The sequence below is a fragment of the Papilio machaon genome, chromosome 16 (genome assembly GCF_912999745.1).
Source record: "Papilio machaon chromosome 16, ilPapMach1.1, whole genome shotgun sequence".
NCBI classification, from domain to species: domain Eukaryota; kingdom Metazoa; phylum Arthropoda; class Insecta; order Lepidoptera; family Papilionidae; genus Papilio; species Papilio machaon.
The window spans coordinates 3,747,493-3,762,906 of NC_060001.1; the positions used below are offsets into that span (position 1 = coordinate 3,747,493).

At 32.1% G+C, this 15,414-nt stretch overlaps 3 protein-coding genes across 3 annotated transcripts; 1 reads left to right on the plus strand and 2 right to left on the minus strand.

The window, feature by feature from the left end:
- Window positions 1-200: 200 nt before the first annotated feature.
- LOC106716720 (allergen Tha p 1) lies at window positions 201-2,976 on the minus strand. Its single transcript, XM_014510285.2, has 3 exons — window positions 2,896-2,976; window positions 1,851-2,041; window positions 201-446 (listed from the first exon to the last, which is right to left on the minus strand). The coding sequence occupies exons 2-3, from the start codon at window positions 2,032-2,034 to the stop codon at window positions 256-258; spliced, it is 375 nt and encodes a 124-aa protein (XP_014365771.1). The 5' UTR covers window positions 2,035-2,041; window positions 2,896-2,976; the 3' UTR covers window positions 201-255.
- Window positions 2,977-4,953: 1,977 nt separating this feature from the next.
- Window positions 4,954-10,523, minus strand: LOC106716719. The gene is made up of 5 exons (XM_014510284.2): window positions 10,434-10,523; window positions 9,781-9,974; window positions 9,165-9,351; window positions 5,983-6,182; window positions 4,954-5,175 (listed from the first exon to the last, which is right to left on the minus strand). Exons 2-5 carry the CDS (start codon window positions 9,971-9,973, stop codon window positions 4,988-4,990), a joined length of 768 nt encoding a protein of 255 aa, XP_014365770.2. The 5' UTR covers window position 9,974; window positions 10,434-10,523; the 3' UTR covers window positions 4,954-4,987.
- A 3,627-nt stretch (window positions 10,524-14,150) lies between these two features.
- Window positions 14,151-15,006, plus strand: LOC106716716 (allergen Tha p 1). Its single transcript, XM_045681515.1, has 3 exons — window positions 14,151-14,348; window positions 14,480-14,606; window positions 14,821-15,006. The coding sequence occupies exons 1-3, from the start codon at window positions 14,153-14,155 to the stop codon at window positions 14,939-14,941; spliced, it is 444 nt and encodes a 147-aa protein (XP_045537471.1). The 5' UTR covers window positions 14,151-14,152; the 3' UTR covers window positions 14,942-15,006.
- Window positions 15,007-15,414: the final 408 nt, after the last annotated feature.

Genomic DNA, 15,414 nt, shown 5'->3' on the forward strand with positions numbered 1-15,414 from the left:
CATAATATTGTTACTTCACGTTCAGCTTACTCGATCTGCTTCTTTATTTTTTTTCAATTATAAAGAATACTGAAGGTTAAAAATACTTAAAGTACTTAGTAGAATATTAAATACATTTGTTAATAAACGTAGATTCAATTATAACTAAATAAAATGAAATTTAACTTTTTATAATGCTTTATTAACCGAAATATTTAAATGAAAACGGGAAGTTTTGGAAATATTTTAAACATTTTATCAGATGCGACTATTGAATTAGGCGGCGATTTTGCGTAGGTCGGTCTCGTACTTAGTGACGTATTTACGTTCGGGATCATATTTAGCGGTCAGCTTGCCCCAGTACTCCTTTTCATTGTTGATCAAATGACCGATCACTTTCCTGGTGCCAGATTTCTGGGTGTCCGTGCATTTCTCGCAGTTGTTTTCCAAAGCTTCTTTAATGTGAGCTGGTAACAGAAAGGAATATTAAAATTGGATTATGATACAGACAAATCTGTGTACTATCTGTCTTATAAAATTTAATGCTTACTGAGAGAAGGATCCCTCCTTAGGGAAGATTTAAGTTGAGAAATCTGACTAATATATAATATAATATAATACTACATCACAGGAGACCGAAGAGCTGGCAGCTACCTCGGACAAAGAATTAGTCTAGCTATTCAAAGGGGGAACGCTGCCAGTATCTTCGGAACCTTGCCTACAGGAACACCTTTTAATGATATATTTTAGATTTTATATTATGCTTTTAAGGTTTTCAGTTTTAGGTTCTAGCGTAATTTATATATCTATGACTTCCAAATATAATATGTAATATTATAAATGTGAATGGTTAGATGGATGGATGGATGGATGTTTGTTTAAAGGTATCTCCGGAACGGCTCAATTTATCTTGATAAAATTTGGCACAGACGTTGAACATAGTCTGGAAGAACACTTCGATAAAGAAACTCTGCTTAAGATTTAAGCTCATTGAAAGATTGTTTTTAATAATTATAAAATTCAAAATTCGAATAATTATACCTATTTACTGATTTGTTTGTGATCTTTATTACATATATACGGGTTGTAACGAACAATAAGAATAAATTAAGTAAATAACTAGAAATTATGTTTTTAAGCCTTGACTGTTACCCAAACCGGTTTAGCATGCGTCAATTCATGATAAACATTGTGCCGGACGATTGACGAAGTCAGGGCTTACGTAGATGCTAAAATATTAAAACCTGTTATAAAATTAAAATTGTAATCTATATCTGCTGATATTAAAAGTGGAAAGATTCGATTGGATTTTCCTTTGTTTCTTTGCATATTTATTACACATTAGATATTTTTTTAATTCCGCTCAGACGAAGTTGCGGTCAAATGCTAGTTACTTATATAAATGCTGGTGTTAAGACTATTATCAAATCTATTTAGTTATATTAAAGCACATGACAAATTTAAAACAATTATCGAACATAGAGGTGGTAAAGAGCGATGGTATCATCGAATCGAGTGATGATCACTATCAAGCGACGGAAGCTTAAACTTATGTTCTATTTATAATGTTTAATTACTTATGTAAACTATTATTTATTGTTGGTGTATTTATAGAAACAAATCTGAAGTATATAATATAGCTAATCAATTAATTTATAATTAATTATTTATTTTTAAATTATTCCTTCCATTTAGGGTTGGCAATTTAAAAAAAAAATCTGTTGCGCAATTCTATACAAAGACTGGATGGTTTTTAATATCACAATTTTTAAGTAAGAGATTTCATTTATAGTTCGTCCCCATCTTATTTTTTCTTTGTTTTATAATATTCTTCCCCGGAGTTCCCCGGTCTTTGCTTAGGATTTACTTACATTTGAGCTCCTTGCCGTCGGGTGAGCACTTGCCCTCTTCAAGGATGCAGTTGATGTAGGGCACAAGTAGACGGCGGTTGGAGAGGATCTCGTCCAAATCCACGTTGTCGTAACGGTCCGTGTATTGCTCTGCGCCCACCGCAGCCGCCAGCGCCAACAGACAAACCATCAGGAAGGAATTCATTTTGGATCTGAGAATTATAAAAATTCTGTATCATTAAATATATTCTGTAATAACTATAAAATCCTTATTAATAAAATATAAATAATAATTATTAAACTACTGAACCGATTTAAGTAAAATTTGGTACACAGATAGTATAGAACTTAAGTACTAGATTTGCTACTTTTTAATGCAAAAAAGGGAGCCCGTGGGGCGTAGCGCAGTGTGATATAACGTGGTGTAGGTACGGTACAGATGTAAACTATACGTATTTGTTAAATAATTAGCCTAAGTAATTAAAAAATGCTATCCAAAGACTATTTTACGCGGGCAAAGTATCTACGATGGCTAATACTCTAAAATTTTAATGTACACGATGTTCTAATTTTGACAAAATTACGTTACACAAAAATAGGAAAAATTCAATATTCCATTAAAAATGAATACCGAAATGTTGCAAAGATATATCGCCGGTCGCTTTCCATACATGGCGTGAGTTACACTATTCCCTACTTTCATCAGATTTGTCGTAATTTGTGGACAGATTTCCCGCGCCACGGTACAAAGTGCAGTCAAATTGTATAATACAGATAGCTAATGAAGCTAGACAACTTTTTTTTAATGTACGTATTTTTATTTATAAATTATTAAATTAAAAGAATTATTTAAATTATTTTTTAAAGAGGACATGCGTAAGAAGGGGGTAAATTCAGATATGACGGCTGATAGAGATGTATGGAGGAGTAGTACATACTGTGCCGACCCTCCATAGGGATAAGGGCAGGTTGATGATGATGATGATGATGATTTTTATTTATAAATTGTAGGCTTAATTTTGCAACATAATATGTGCAAAATTGTAAACAGTATATGAAAAATTACCTGTAAATATTGATTGTTGATACACTGGCAAAATAAATCTATGATGCGTTCAACTTGCAAGCGAACTGTCAACTAATACACTGGGTTGCAGCCTGCCTATTATATCTAAGTACGAGGCTAATTGAAGTGTTCAATATGACGTTAAGACAATACCTGTCGATAGATCTTACGTAGATTAAAATTTTCCGACTAATTACACACGACATGTTCATGTTACGTTTGTCAGGTTATATCAAGTCTATATTAAAATGCTGGTTCAATAGCGTTATTCATTAACATTATTTATATATTTATATCTTTAGTCTAAACTTCTATATGGGATAAATATCTTCAAAATGCACATATTTCGCTAAAACTCGTTAATTCCAAAATATTCCTATACTTTTTTTTCATAACGAAAAGACTAGCGCTTGATTATATAGAAACATTTTGGGCATTACAACAATAAGAGCTTAGCAATCATAGACCATAGAGTAGACGATAAATTAGCTAAAACAAGCACTAAAGATTGAACGCAGGACAAGTAGAAAAAGAAATATAGTTAATTTGTAATATTTCTCAAACATGACCCCTTTAAAGAGATAAATTGTCTATGTTCTAAATTGTTAACAAGGTGTATTGTATAAATTCATTTAGACAACGCCGGGAATCAACAGTTAGTTATAAATGCACAAGCTTAGTTATGACTACAATCGATTTAACATAAGCTTCGTAACATGGATTGTTTATGTTATCAAGGTCCTTGTTTTTCTACTATATACATACAGTAGCTCTCGCCCGCGACTCCGTCCGCACGGGGTTAAAAAAAGTGATAAATAGTCTATGTGTTCTTCCATATTATTTTCTACATCTGTGCCAAATTTCAGCTGTTGAGTCGTTCCGGAGGTACCTTGTAAAAAACATCTATCAAGAGAAGAAACAAATCAACTGACTGAACTAATGTATCAACGCACAGTCCAAATTACTGTGTTATAGACATGAAATTTTTCATAGAGGCTTCTTGTCGACATGGACGAGAACCAAGAAATGATTTTACTGTATTCTTTCTCAAAACGTCTTAAATAGGGGATGAAAGTTTGTGTAGAAAAATATTTTGCTTTCATATTTTAATTTTGTTGATTGATTCGGTAGATCCCGCAATAACAATATTATTTGTTGGGTGCACGAATGGGCCGGGTCGACCCGTGCAATACCACGACCATACAGAAGACAGGCGTCGAGTGGAAGCAATCCCGCATTTCGTCTGATGAGTGTGGTACAGGAGGCCTAATTTTAGTCCTCTTTCCCTTCTCACCCTTTTCTTATTAGGAAAGGACGGGAAGGGGAAGTGGATTTGGCGGAAGAGGGGACGTATAGGAAGGAGAAATATCCTCTTTCTGTGGGTCCTCTTCTCCGTTGATTAAAGATAGGCAATGCATCTGTATTTGCGGATGTCTATGGGTAACGGTCGCCTCGCTATTGCAGCGAATCGAGGTGGCCGTTTCCTCGTTTGCCACCTTATGATATAAAATAAAAATTCACCCTCGACACGAATAAAGTCGCGGGCGACCAATAAATAATATATATTTTTTATACCCTATACAAGGATTCTACTATTGGATTTTTCCTCAAAGCAAGAAACAGTGTTATTTTAATTTAAATGTAGCAGTTGCTTATTTTTTGTTGTTAGGATTAAAGTACACCACTAGTACAGTACGAAGCATTTGAGGTGGCACAAATATAAATATAGAGTTGTTACACCATTGAAATAATAGAATGGATTTTAGCAGCTCGAAACCTAAATGTCGAGGAAAGTGCATACCTATTATTGATTCTATTCTAATATTCCATGAAACAAGATTTAAAATTCCTTCCCTGTATTCTATCTACCTCTTTAGTTCAGCATAAACGCTGAAAACTTATTTCTCACCTTTCTAATTTACAAAATTTTATTTTTTTCTAACTACTAGTAGCTAGTGTAGTGGGACTAAGATATAAATAATACACAAAATTAGAAAAGAAAAACAAAAATTTATTACTACCAACAAAAAACAAGACAATAAAAATTACATCAAGCTACATCGAGCAAAAGAAAAACTGTGCGCCTGTTAATTTACTTAGAGGTTCTCAATTCGTTTTCGTATTTGACGGAGTACTTGTGTTCGGGGTCGTATCTTGCAGTCAGCTCGTTCCAGAACTCCTGTTCGTTGTTGATGAGGTGTCCGAGCACTTTGCGAGTTCCTTTACGTTGAACTTCGGTACATTTCGCGCAGTCGTTCTCAATTGCCTCAGCGATGTGCGCTAAAACAAGGTGATCAACTTTAGGTGAAGAGCCAATGTCGCAAATGAGGTCGACTAGTCAAAGATAAAACTGATGTAAATATTAGAGACGTTAGTAACAATGAAGCTTTAATTAAACTGCTTTGTTATTTTTATTTTTAGAAAATAGGTTTAAATTATTATTATTATTAACGGTTCCCGAGCAAATGTTTTTCGCTGGAAAACATTTACACAATTTTTTTTTTCATTAATTACGATCATCATACGTCTTAAGTTACAATTTATGACAATGAAAATTGTATAAATAAAAAAACGACACTAAATTACAACACTTTGTTCAAATATTCAAAGAAAAATTGAGTATATAGAGTTAAGAATAGAGTAGAAATCTAAGTCACGAGTTATAAAAATTTATAATTTTGGCATCAATAGATACATGGACTTGTGAGTTTAAATTATTTAAATGTAAAACTAAATTTACATAGTCCTTCATGTAAGAAAATATTGAGAAATAACATATTTTGTGTATTTGGTGAGAACTTCTTTCACCTTGAATATTCAACTAAGATGATATTATGTGTTGGATATTGATGCACTAGCGCTATTTACCCAAAAAAGTTGGTAGCAAATAATAATGTTACTGCGGATAATTATGTCGAGTACAATGCTTAGTAGTTCTTATTCAGAGCAGATTAAAGGCTTTCTTTTTTATGGATTTTATTACAAGATAATAAGCAAGCCCGCCTGTGCTAGATTATTCTTCCCATCGAAATAATTATGTTAAGAGTGAGAATCAACACCATTAAAAAAATCTAATGAACAACTTACATTTGAGCTCTTTGCCGTCAGGAGTGCACTTTCCTTTGTCCAGTACGCAATGGATGTAGGGCACGAGGAGCCGACGGTTAGCGATAATCTCGTCGAGGTCGATGTTGTCGAAGCGATCAGTGTAGGTTTCCGAGGGTGACGGCATGGCGGTTGCAATGGCCACCGCGGCCAACAAACAAACCACTGTTAAACTGTTCATTCTGCAAGATAATAATCAGATGTTAAAATGTTAAATTAGTGTACTTTTACTTAGTGCATCAGAAGAAGACTGGATTCAGATATGACGGGTGGTAGAGATGCATGGAAGAGTAGTACATATTTTGCCGACTCTCTGCAAAAAGGTACAAGGAACAAGGGCATTCACGTAATGAAAATTCTTAAATGAAATTAACAATATTAACAAAGTATAATATTTAGAAGTCTATGCTAAATGTTTTTTACTAATATAAATAAAAAAAAATCTTTCCGTCTTTTTCAATTTCTAAACAACTTCATCTATGTGGGCGGAACGAAACACTCTCATACTTTCCACTTTAAAGAAAATTAAGAATCCTAAATTAAGAAATTTCACAAATATTACAGTACCTGAAATGTAAGTAATTCCAACGCTGCACAATTGGTAACTTAATTCAAACACGCAATGTAGTCACATTATATACCAAATTTTCATCGTGATTTTGACAATGAAACATTTTTTTCATCAATACATTAGTGGGGGATTGTGATTTTCTAAGAAAAAATCTATTACCATACCATTATTGCAGTGACAGTTATTGACGTCATGAAAACCACTTTTTTGGTTTTAAGGATTTAACTTAGTCAGTTATATTCTAAGTTAAGATGTGGATGTGTCACGCTTAACATACTGTACTTAACAATTGATATTAAAGTTTAGATTTTTCAGTTAAACAATATTCATTGTTAAGAAAGTAAAGCATAAGATGTTTACAACAGAAATATTGCATTTAGAAAGTATAAGTCAAGTAAGATATTTAGATTTAGATAATAGTAGAGTCAAACCATCGCTTACGTCAAAAGTTATTTTTCATTTGTACAAACTTCAGACTTATTCATCGAAATTACTCCTTGTTCACGTAACCAATTTTCTCAACAATTTTCATTAATCTTACTTTTTACTAATATTATAAATGCGAATATTTAAATGGATATATGGATGGATGTTTGTTTAAAAGTATCTCCGGAAAGGCAAAACGGATCGTGATGAAATTTGGCATAGTAGAACATAGCGTGAAAGAACACATAGGCTAGGCTACTTATTAAGTTTTTTTTTAGTTACCCGCAGACGAAGTCGGGGTCAAAGGCTATATTTGATAAATTTTAAACATGTACGCCGCTTCTCTTCGTACACACGTCCCCATTGTACTTTTCTATTTCTTACCCTACTTTTTTTCCTTTTAAAAGACTGTGGATTGCTAGAGTCAGAATATAATCTATGTACGCGCTAAAAATAATCAACGAAATTGAGTTTTAACTATCCATTAATAATATTTCTTGCATTAATCCGATATGTTAATCTTTTCTTTTTTTTTTAGTACATGGTGCCGAGATCATAAAACCATTATGATATTTAATGTCTGTCTAACCTCGAACAAATTGTATTAATACATATTGTCATCCCTTATATTCTCTTTAATAAAACAGAGACAACAACATGTATTAATACAAAGATCACTACAGTCAAAACCAACAGACAAAAGAGGCTAATTAATAAAACAATAAATACAAGACGACGTTACTTAGTACTTACATCATGTCACAAGAAACAGAATTGAAAAAAAAAGGTGACTAGGAATTATTATTAAGGTTAATCAATTCAGTAAAAGTTACATAAACACTTTTTTCCTTGGCTGTACGTATTACATGCTGTTTGCAAGTTAACTTATAAATATTCAGTCGAATGAGACAAGCATTGATTGCTAATCTTAGATAAAACCAATCCAGACAATTTTAATATTGCCGTTTACGTATACGCTTTTTTATAGACATTACTAGCTGTCGCCCGCGACTCCGTCCGCGCACAGTTAAAAAAACTAAATGGGGGGGGGAGTTTGAAAAATAGATGTTGGCCGATTCTCAGACCTACTCAATATGCTCACAAAATTTGATGAGAATCGGTCAAGCCGTTTCGGAGAAGTTTAACCACAAACACCGCGACACGAGAATTTTATATATTAGACTAGCTGTCGCCCGCGACTCCGTCCGCGCGCAGTTAAAAAAAAAATGAAATATAGATGTTGGCCGATTCTCAGACCTACTGAATATGCTCACAAAATTTCATGAGAATCGGTCAAGCCGTTTCGGAGGAGTACGGTGACGAAAACTGTGACGCGAGAATTTTATATATTAGATTTACACTTTTCAGTGTTGATAATTAAAGTTATGAATTAGAACAGAAACAACATGTTGAATGGTCATTCCAGTAACATCTGCTAATGAATTACCGTTTGCTCCCATTGTCGTAACTCCGATTCAGAAATAAACGTAACAAACACTCCATCGCTTTGAAAAAACATATACAACAATATGATTTAGGACAGAGATTCCAGCGGAGTGGAGACGCACTTTTATAAACGAAATTCTACACAAATAAAGTACATGAAAAAGAAAGGAAATAAGAAGGAACAAATTTTGTTATTTTAAAAATAAAAAATCTAATTTTTATTTATTCATTTATTTAATTCTGGAATTTATCATTTTAGTTCTGTATAATAATGACTATTATGTAAAATACTGTAATAATTGCATAAACATTTGTTACTATGAAATCCAAAAATAATAAGCAACGTTATCTAAACAACTAATCGATAATAAATGATGTACTTGTATTATGCTTAAATAATTGTTGCAAAACTTATTACTCGGAAACATTTATAAACAATCAAAGGCGACAATTATTCAATCGATTAATTTGATATTGTGATAATAAACAAATGAATATGGACACTTGTCATTTATTCGTATAAACCTTATATTCTAATAACCGCCGCATTGAGTCCTATAATGGTCACAAAGTGTATATTTGGGATGAGAAAAAAATACATACAAAGTAATAAATTAATATTAATATACCCCTAGTGATCAATAAAGGACCTTAATTGCGACAGTAAAATGCTTTAAGTTAAATAATGTAGCATTAGTGCGTAATATTTGCTCTAATTTACGCGGCAATTGTGCGTAATTCTTGCTCATATTTACGCGTGTATTTGTGAGTAGGATCGTATTTTTGACAAAGTTCGTTCCAGAATGTTGGTTCGTGGTTAATAAGATGGCCAATGACTTGACGGGAACGCGTTCTTTGAGGCGGGGTGCATTTGGCACAGTTGTTTTCTAAAGCTTCTTTTATGTGTGCTGGAAAAAAATAAATGGTATAAATATGTTAGTGTTAACAGTTAACTATATATTAGGGAATAAGATATCGTATACGGACAGTTAACGAGTATTTTTTTTATATCCCTTCAGATATTTGGGCACTACCTCAGCAGATTTGGGATACCTACGGAATGACCGAGCTATTTTACCATCTTGAAAAATATTTGAGGTTAAACGTTGAATTGTTTTTTTTTTTGTAATTCTAAAAAAAATGTTGTTATTCTGGTATTCGTGGAAAACTACAGATGTTATTATCAGGAAGGTATGGTTCGTTGAAATTTGTATTCACGTCACTCGGTATGGTAATATTTTTACTTAGTAAATAAATCCATCATTGTCTTGAATTGCAATGAGAAATTGAATTGTGAACCATTAAAGATATGCAAGGACTTGTTAAAATGTACTTACATTTAAGTTCCTTGCCTTCAGGAGTACACTTGCCCTGTTCTAGCAAGCAGTGGACGTAAGGTATGAGAAGTCGTCGGTTTTCAAGGATCTCGTCAATGTTTATGTTGTCATAGCGATCAGTGTACTGGCCAGCGGGTCCAGCTACAGCCGTAGCCAAGACAAAGATCAAGCTCAATACAACCACACTCTTCATTCTGAAATATAATCAATTATATTATCTATCGTCAACCGTAGAAGGATTATTATTTGTTAAGCAAAAGATAGACAACTAAATAAGGATTAAACTTAATATTTGATAAAATATATTAGTCTAAAAACCAATAAACCCGACTGACGTATATCTATGTCCCTCCGGGGATAAGTACTAATCGAATGACAACTCATTTGTCAAAATCGGTCCAGCCGTTTATGATCTAGCTCACTATGGAGCTTACATACATACAAACCCAAATGCATACTTAAAACATATGTACAAGTGTGCGAAAGAGATAAACATCCCGTGTCAGTGGGGTAAAAATATATACAAATACCATACAGTGAAAATTACATAAAGTTTTATTTTTAATTTAAAACTTTTTTATCTTAAATTAAATAGTAAATATAAAATAACTTAAAATTACGTTTATCCTGGTGACAGTTATTGTGTGATTTACCTTAATTTTTCTACAAAGCTATAGACGTCCAGTCACGTACAAAAGCGCTTTAATGTATATTAGGAGATCGGGACGTTTCACTTTTTATAGTGTACAATGATTCATTTTTGGACAATACGACAACTCGTTTTGGGAGTTTTTTTATCCGATTCGTAAAACTCGCCTTCGTCATGTGTGGTGTTAATTGAGTTAAAGGTAAAACCATGACGTTAAAGTATGTTGTTGCTGTACAGGATTTCTTAATTTAAATTCACGCTGAAAATTGTGCTCTATATTACAGCACTAAAGTGCAGTTTTGTACACTAGTGTATAATAAACTGGTTTAATAATTGTATATCTAATATTCTTACGAAGTTTGAACTATTTTGCTCAACAGATGATGTCAGTATTTGCATACACAAACACAATGTGTGAATATGACAATATTAGTACATGAGTACTATGCATACAAAATGCAGCAAACTTAAAAAGTGATGGTGACTGTACCTGTATTTGTTTTAAAATATAACTTATCTCATACAAAGACACAATATTAAAATAGGTATGTACCCTCAGAATTTACATCTATGTTTTATGCTTTTTAATCTACAAGGGCGACTCTGTGACGTCATATAACAAAGGTCTCCTGTTATTGTCGATGAATACTAGGGTCATTTAAAAATATTACAAAGGTACCTCATTTTATACTGATATCTTTGTAACTTAGTAAAATGACGTATGTTATAAATCTATTATTGCAGATGGCAACAAAAAGTATCAGAGAGTCGACGAGGCTGATATTATTACTTAAGGTTTAAGGTGTTTCGCAGCAGACGATATTTATATCACAAATAGGCCTAGACCTTCGCACTTAAAAGGTTATCAGGTCGAAGTATACATTTACATTACTACCTCAAAGAAGATTAATGTCTCCCACTTATTCATGTTTTTCATCGTTGATTTTAACGATGTTTTCAAAAGTTTCTTATTATAATGTGATAGGAGTAGTGGATGATTTAAAAAAATTAAAGAAATAGGTGGTTGGACGTTTAATTTTCTGCTTGTAACATGTCTTTCGTGACGTCACGGTACATTACCGTCATTACATCACATAAATCCATATCAATAAACATAGAATTCTTAATCTGAGCATAATTCTTACTAATTTTGTTTATATAAAGTTTTAGTGTTTGCGTTTGTTGTTTGTTATACTTGTATGATGTGTACACCTATAATTTGGATAAATTATTATGCCCTTTTTAATTTTGTTTTGTTATATTAGTTATTGTGCATCTGTTATAAATTACCTATTAGTGTATCTAAATAAATACATAAAATTACACATAAGTCTAGGTAAAATTTATGAAGCTTATTATTTTAAACAGGTCTTTAGGGGGGTTATAAAATATAATAAGATTACGTAAAAGCTTAAAGAAATACCATTGTTATTATTCTCTGGAATAATTGTACATGTAATGTGTTTATAAACTTTAATTGTAGGTAAATTACTGAATGGCTGACCTCTTGGTTACAAGGGCGTCGTACAACATTACTCTCGTATACCTCACAGACGATTTGCCACAAGGCTATTGTAAAAAAAGAAACATATAAAATATATCTTAATACAAGTTAATAGAGTGTACAATCGATTGAACAGTTCTATATTATAGTAAACATAAACAAAATTATAAATTATCCAATGTCGCGTCTATTCCTCAGAACTGTCATATTGCATTTTGCGGTTTCTCCTCAAATTTTCCACGTAACTTACCGTAGCGGGTTAATTGCAAACATCATAAAGACTTGCAAATTGAATAATATCATAGAACGAGTGCATTTAATTAGAATGTTTGTAGTTGTTAATTTTTCAAATGAATGTCAATTTTTAATCTAACGTATGTATGATTTTTACGTCAAAATTTAACTAAAAGTATATTGAGGTTTGAGTATAAGCATAGACAAATATATTCCTTATGGATTAAATAAGAACACTACATACCAAAATTTAAGCGTATAAAAACCAAAATAAGCAATGGAAAATCATCAACTATTAATGTAATATATTTTGGCCATACATAACCATAAATTATATGAAGTTGGGTGTCCTAAAAAAATCAATGTTTTTACGCTATTGAGGCATATAGCTCATGAACTAGTTTAGCATGAATGTTCAATTTTTAACTGCACTAGATTTAATAAACTAGCTTTGCCCAAATGGAAAGTATGTTAGCGTTTAAAAAGACTGGAAATTTAATTCCTTCTTTTAATAATAATCAGGAAACAATATGATCTTGAGACTTATACTCTCCTAAGTACTTCATGTTTGCATGATAAGAAACAATTTAATGCAAGGAAAATGGTCTGAAATGACTGCATCAATTTTTAAAAATGCCCTATTATTTTCAGTATATAAAAACAAATGGTAAACTATGCAAAATGCGAGTACAAAATTCAACTTCGTCCCGATCTCGAGAAAATCATTTGGAGGTACGTAGAACAGATTTATTTAGTAAAATTTAATATTAATAAAACTAAAATATTTTCCTTTAATCGTGTATTTGTCCCATACTTCGTGTCTTCGTGGAATGATTGTTCAAATTTCCGTTTTATATTGTTGCTGTTTTTATTATACTATCGATCATTATTTATTATACAAAGTACTTAACCCAAAAACAAAACTCGTTTGTTACAATTCAAATAGACTTTTAGACTTTTAAAAAGATTTCGTAAAAAAGATTTCGGTCCCATCTATTAAAGACATAACATGAGGTCATAGCATCGCATTTAATGTTTTAACAGACTAATGACAGTTATGAATGAAGGTGCAAATTAGATTTGTGATTGTAGAACTTTAATTTATTATTTGCAAGAAGCTGGACTTAAAATCATATTGTACAAACATAATCAAGTACTCGCGAAAAGCATTACTCTCTTGCCTGTTTGCATATCAATGTAATAGATAGTTTTATTGGTACGCTTATTTATACAAAACAGAAACTGCTACATACGTACCTATACGTTACAGAAGTATAAAAAACCTGACGTCAAGAACAAGCTATCAAGTTTTTTTTTATTATAATATATTGGATATTAATTCATATTGAGTTCATACCAAAGTAGCAATTGACAGATACTTTTTGCAGATTATATAAGTTATAATTTTTTGCTTATGGTAATTAAATAAAAAATGCAACACAATAAAAACTATAGAATTTTTATTGGATTATAAACGATTTGTCTTAGAATAAATTATTAGCACGACTTGTTGCTGCGAGAAACGAGCATATATACATAGTATTATAATTTATTTATCTAATTAGTAGAAATGAATCTGTTACTTATATGGATAAAAACGGGAAACTAGGAGGCGTATCACGATTATGTAAATAATAACCGCATCCAAAGACCGCTGTCGTAACAATCAACAATGAGATGTAGATGCGTGGACGTTCCTAGTTTGTGTAGGGATAAGAAAATGGAGGCAGGGAAGGCGTTGTTTTATTTGTTTGGTTAATCCCGTTAGTAAAATCTCGTGAATTAATTAAGAGGAAGATACTATTGTTTTTCGCGGTGCCTGTTCTTATTAAATAGCAATTCTACAAAAATTTAAATTTGCTGGAATCTTAAAATTAGAAATTGTTTATTTAATAAAAATACCTTGTTATTTTTTATATTGTAATTAAGTCAGTATTTGTGATAATATAAAAACATTTACACACTATGACTATTTTTAGGCTACCATGAGAATAGTCGTTTTGAATATTTTTATCTTGGTACTTCTGTACTGGACCGAAGGCTTTCCAGCCCCAACATATACTACGAAGTATGACGACGTCAACTTGGACGAAGTTTTGGCGAGTGAGCGCTTATTAACTGGATACGTTAACTGTCTTCTCGACCTAGGACCTTGTACACCCGATGGCAAGGAATTAAAAAGTAAGTACAGACAGTACTTAAATTTATTTGGTAATCATTTTTTTTGTTTTATCATCGTCATCAATCACATCACAAAAAACTGTTACTATCCTAAACATACCTGGAAAATGCATTGTTCAATGTATTTACAGAAAATTTGCCGGATGCCATAGCCAACGACTGCAAGAGTTGCACTGAACGACAACGCGAGGGCGCTAACAAGGTGATGCACCATATCATCGACAACCGACCTGATGACTGGGACAAGCTTGAACAAAAGTAAGGCTTAGAGATTGCATCTTTGTCCTTAATGAAATTACAAAATACTAATAACCTGACCTGGTCAAAAAAGTAGTGAATCGTACAAAAACTCAACCAAAATTGCTCCTTATCCGAAACACAAAATAAAATGCTTTAATATAACACATAAGCATATATGAGTCGAATTAAACTTCTCGAAGAATCCACGGAACTATTTTTTATTACGTTTCAGATATAAATCTGATGGTAGTTACAAAAAACAGTACTTGGAAAGCAAACTCAAGAGAAGTAATGTTGAAGAAGAAAAAGAACAATCTCAAGAAAGCAGCACCGAAAAGGAAAATGACGAATGAATAAATGGAAAATGGATTCATCTTTGTGTCGTATTTATAACAAATGGGAAATCTATTTAATCGTCTATTGAATCTAAACGTAAAAAATATATAATAGCATTCATTATAGTTATAGAGTTTTATTCCAATATGTAAGTACAGTCAGCTTCATAAATATAGTGGCAGTCAAGATATCCAAATATATAGGAACACCTAAAGTGATCAATTATATAAGTACAACCAAAGTCATCAAATTAATTGAAGCATCCACTCTGCTCAAAAAGATCGAAGCGTTCACATCGTCATATATATGAGTACATTCAAAGTGCCCATAATTATAGTAACAGACAGAGCGTCAATAGTAACGAAGCATCGAAAGTATGCAAAAATATCGTAACATTAGACAAAATTGAACTCTGTCTCTATTCACTTAAGATACACTTTGAAATATACTACTTCTGTTAAATTCATTTGACGCTTTGTCATCAACATAA

Bases quoted from the DNA above. Each gene is read 5' to 3' on its own strand.
- LOC106716720 (XM_014510285.2), bottom strand. From the start codon at position 2,034: ATGAATTCCTTCCTGATGGTTTGTCTGTTGGCGCTGGCGGCTGCGGTG. The intron at 447-1,850 runs GTAAGTAAATCC...TTCTGTTACCAG, and splicing joins CGACGGCAAGGAGCTCAAAT to CTCACATTAAAGAAGCTTTG.
- LOC106716719 (XM_014510284.2), bottom strand. From the start codon at position 9,973: ATGAAGAGTGTGGTTGTATTGAGCTTGATCTTTGTCTTGGCTACGGCT. The intron at 9,352-9,780 runs GTAAGTACATTT...ATTTTTTTCCAG, and splicing joins TGAAGGCAAGGAACTTAAAT to CACACATAAAAGAAGCTTTA. The intron at 5,176-5,982 runs GTAAGTTGTTCA...ACCTTGTTTTAG, and splicing joins TGACGGCAAAGAGCTCAAAT to CGCACATCGCTGAGGCAATT.
- LOC106716716 (XM_045681515.1), top strand. From the start codon at position 14,153: ATGAGAATAGTCGTTTTGAATATTTTTATCTTGGTACTTCTGTACTGG. The intron at 14,349-14,479 runs GTAAGTACAGAC...ATGTATTTACAG, and splicing joins CGATGGCAAGGAATTAAAAA to AAAATTTGCCGGATGCCATA. The intron at 14,607-14,820 runs GTAAGGCTTAGA...ATTACGTTTCAG, and splicing joins TGGGACAAGCTTGAACAAAA to ATATAAATCTGATGGTAGTT.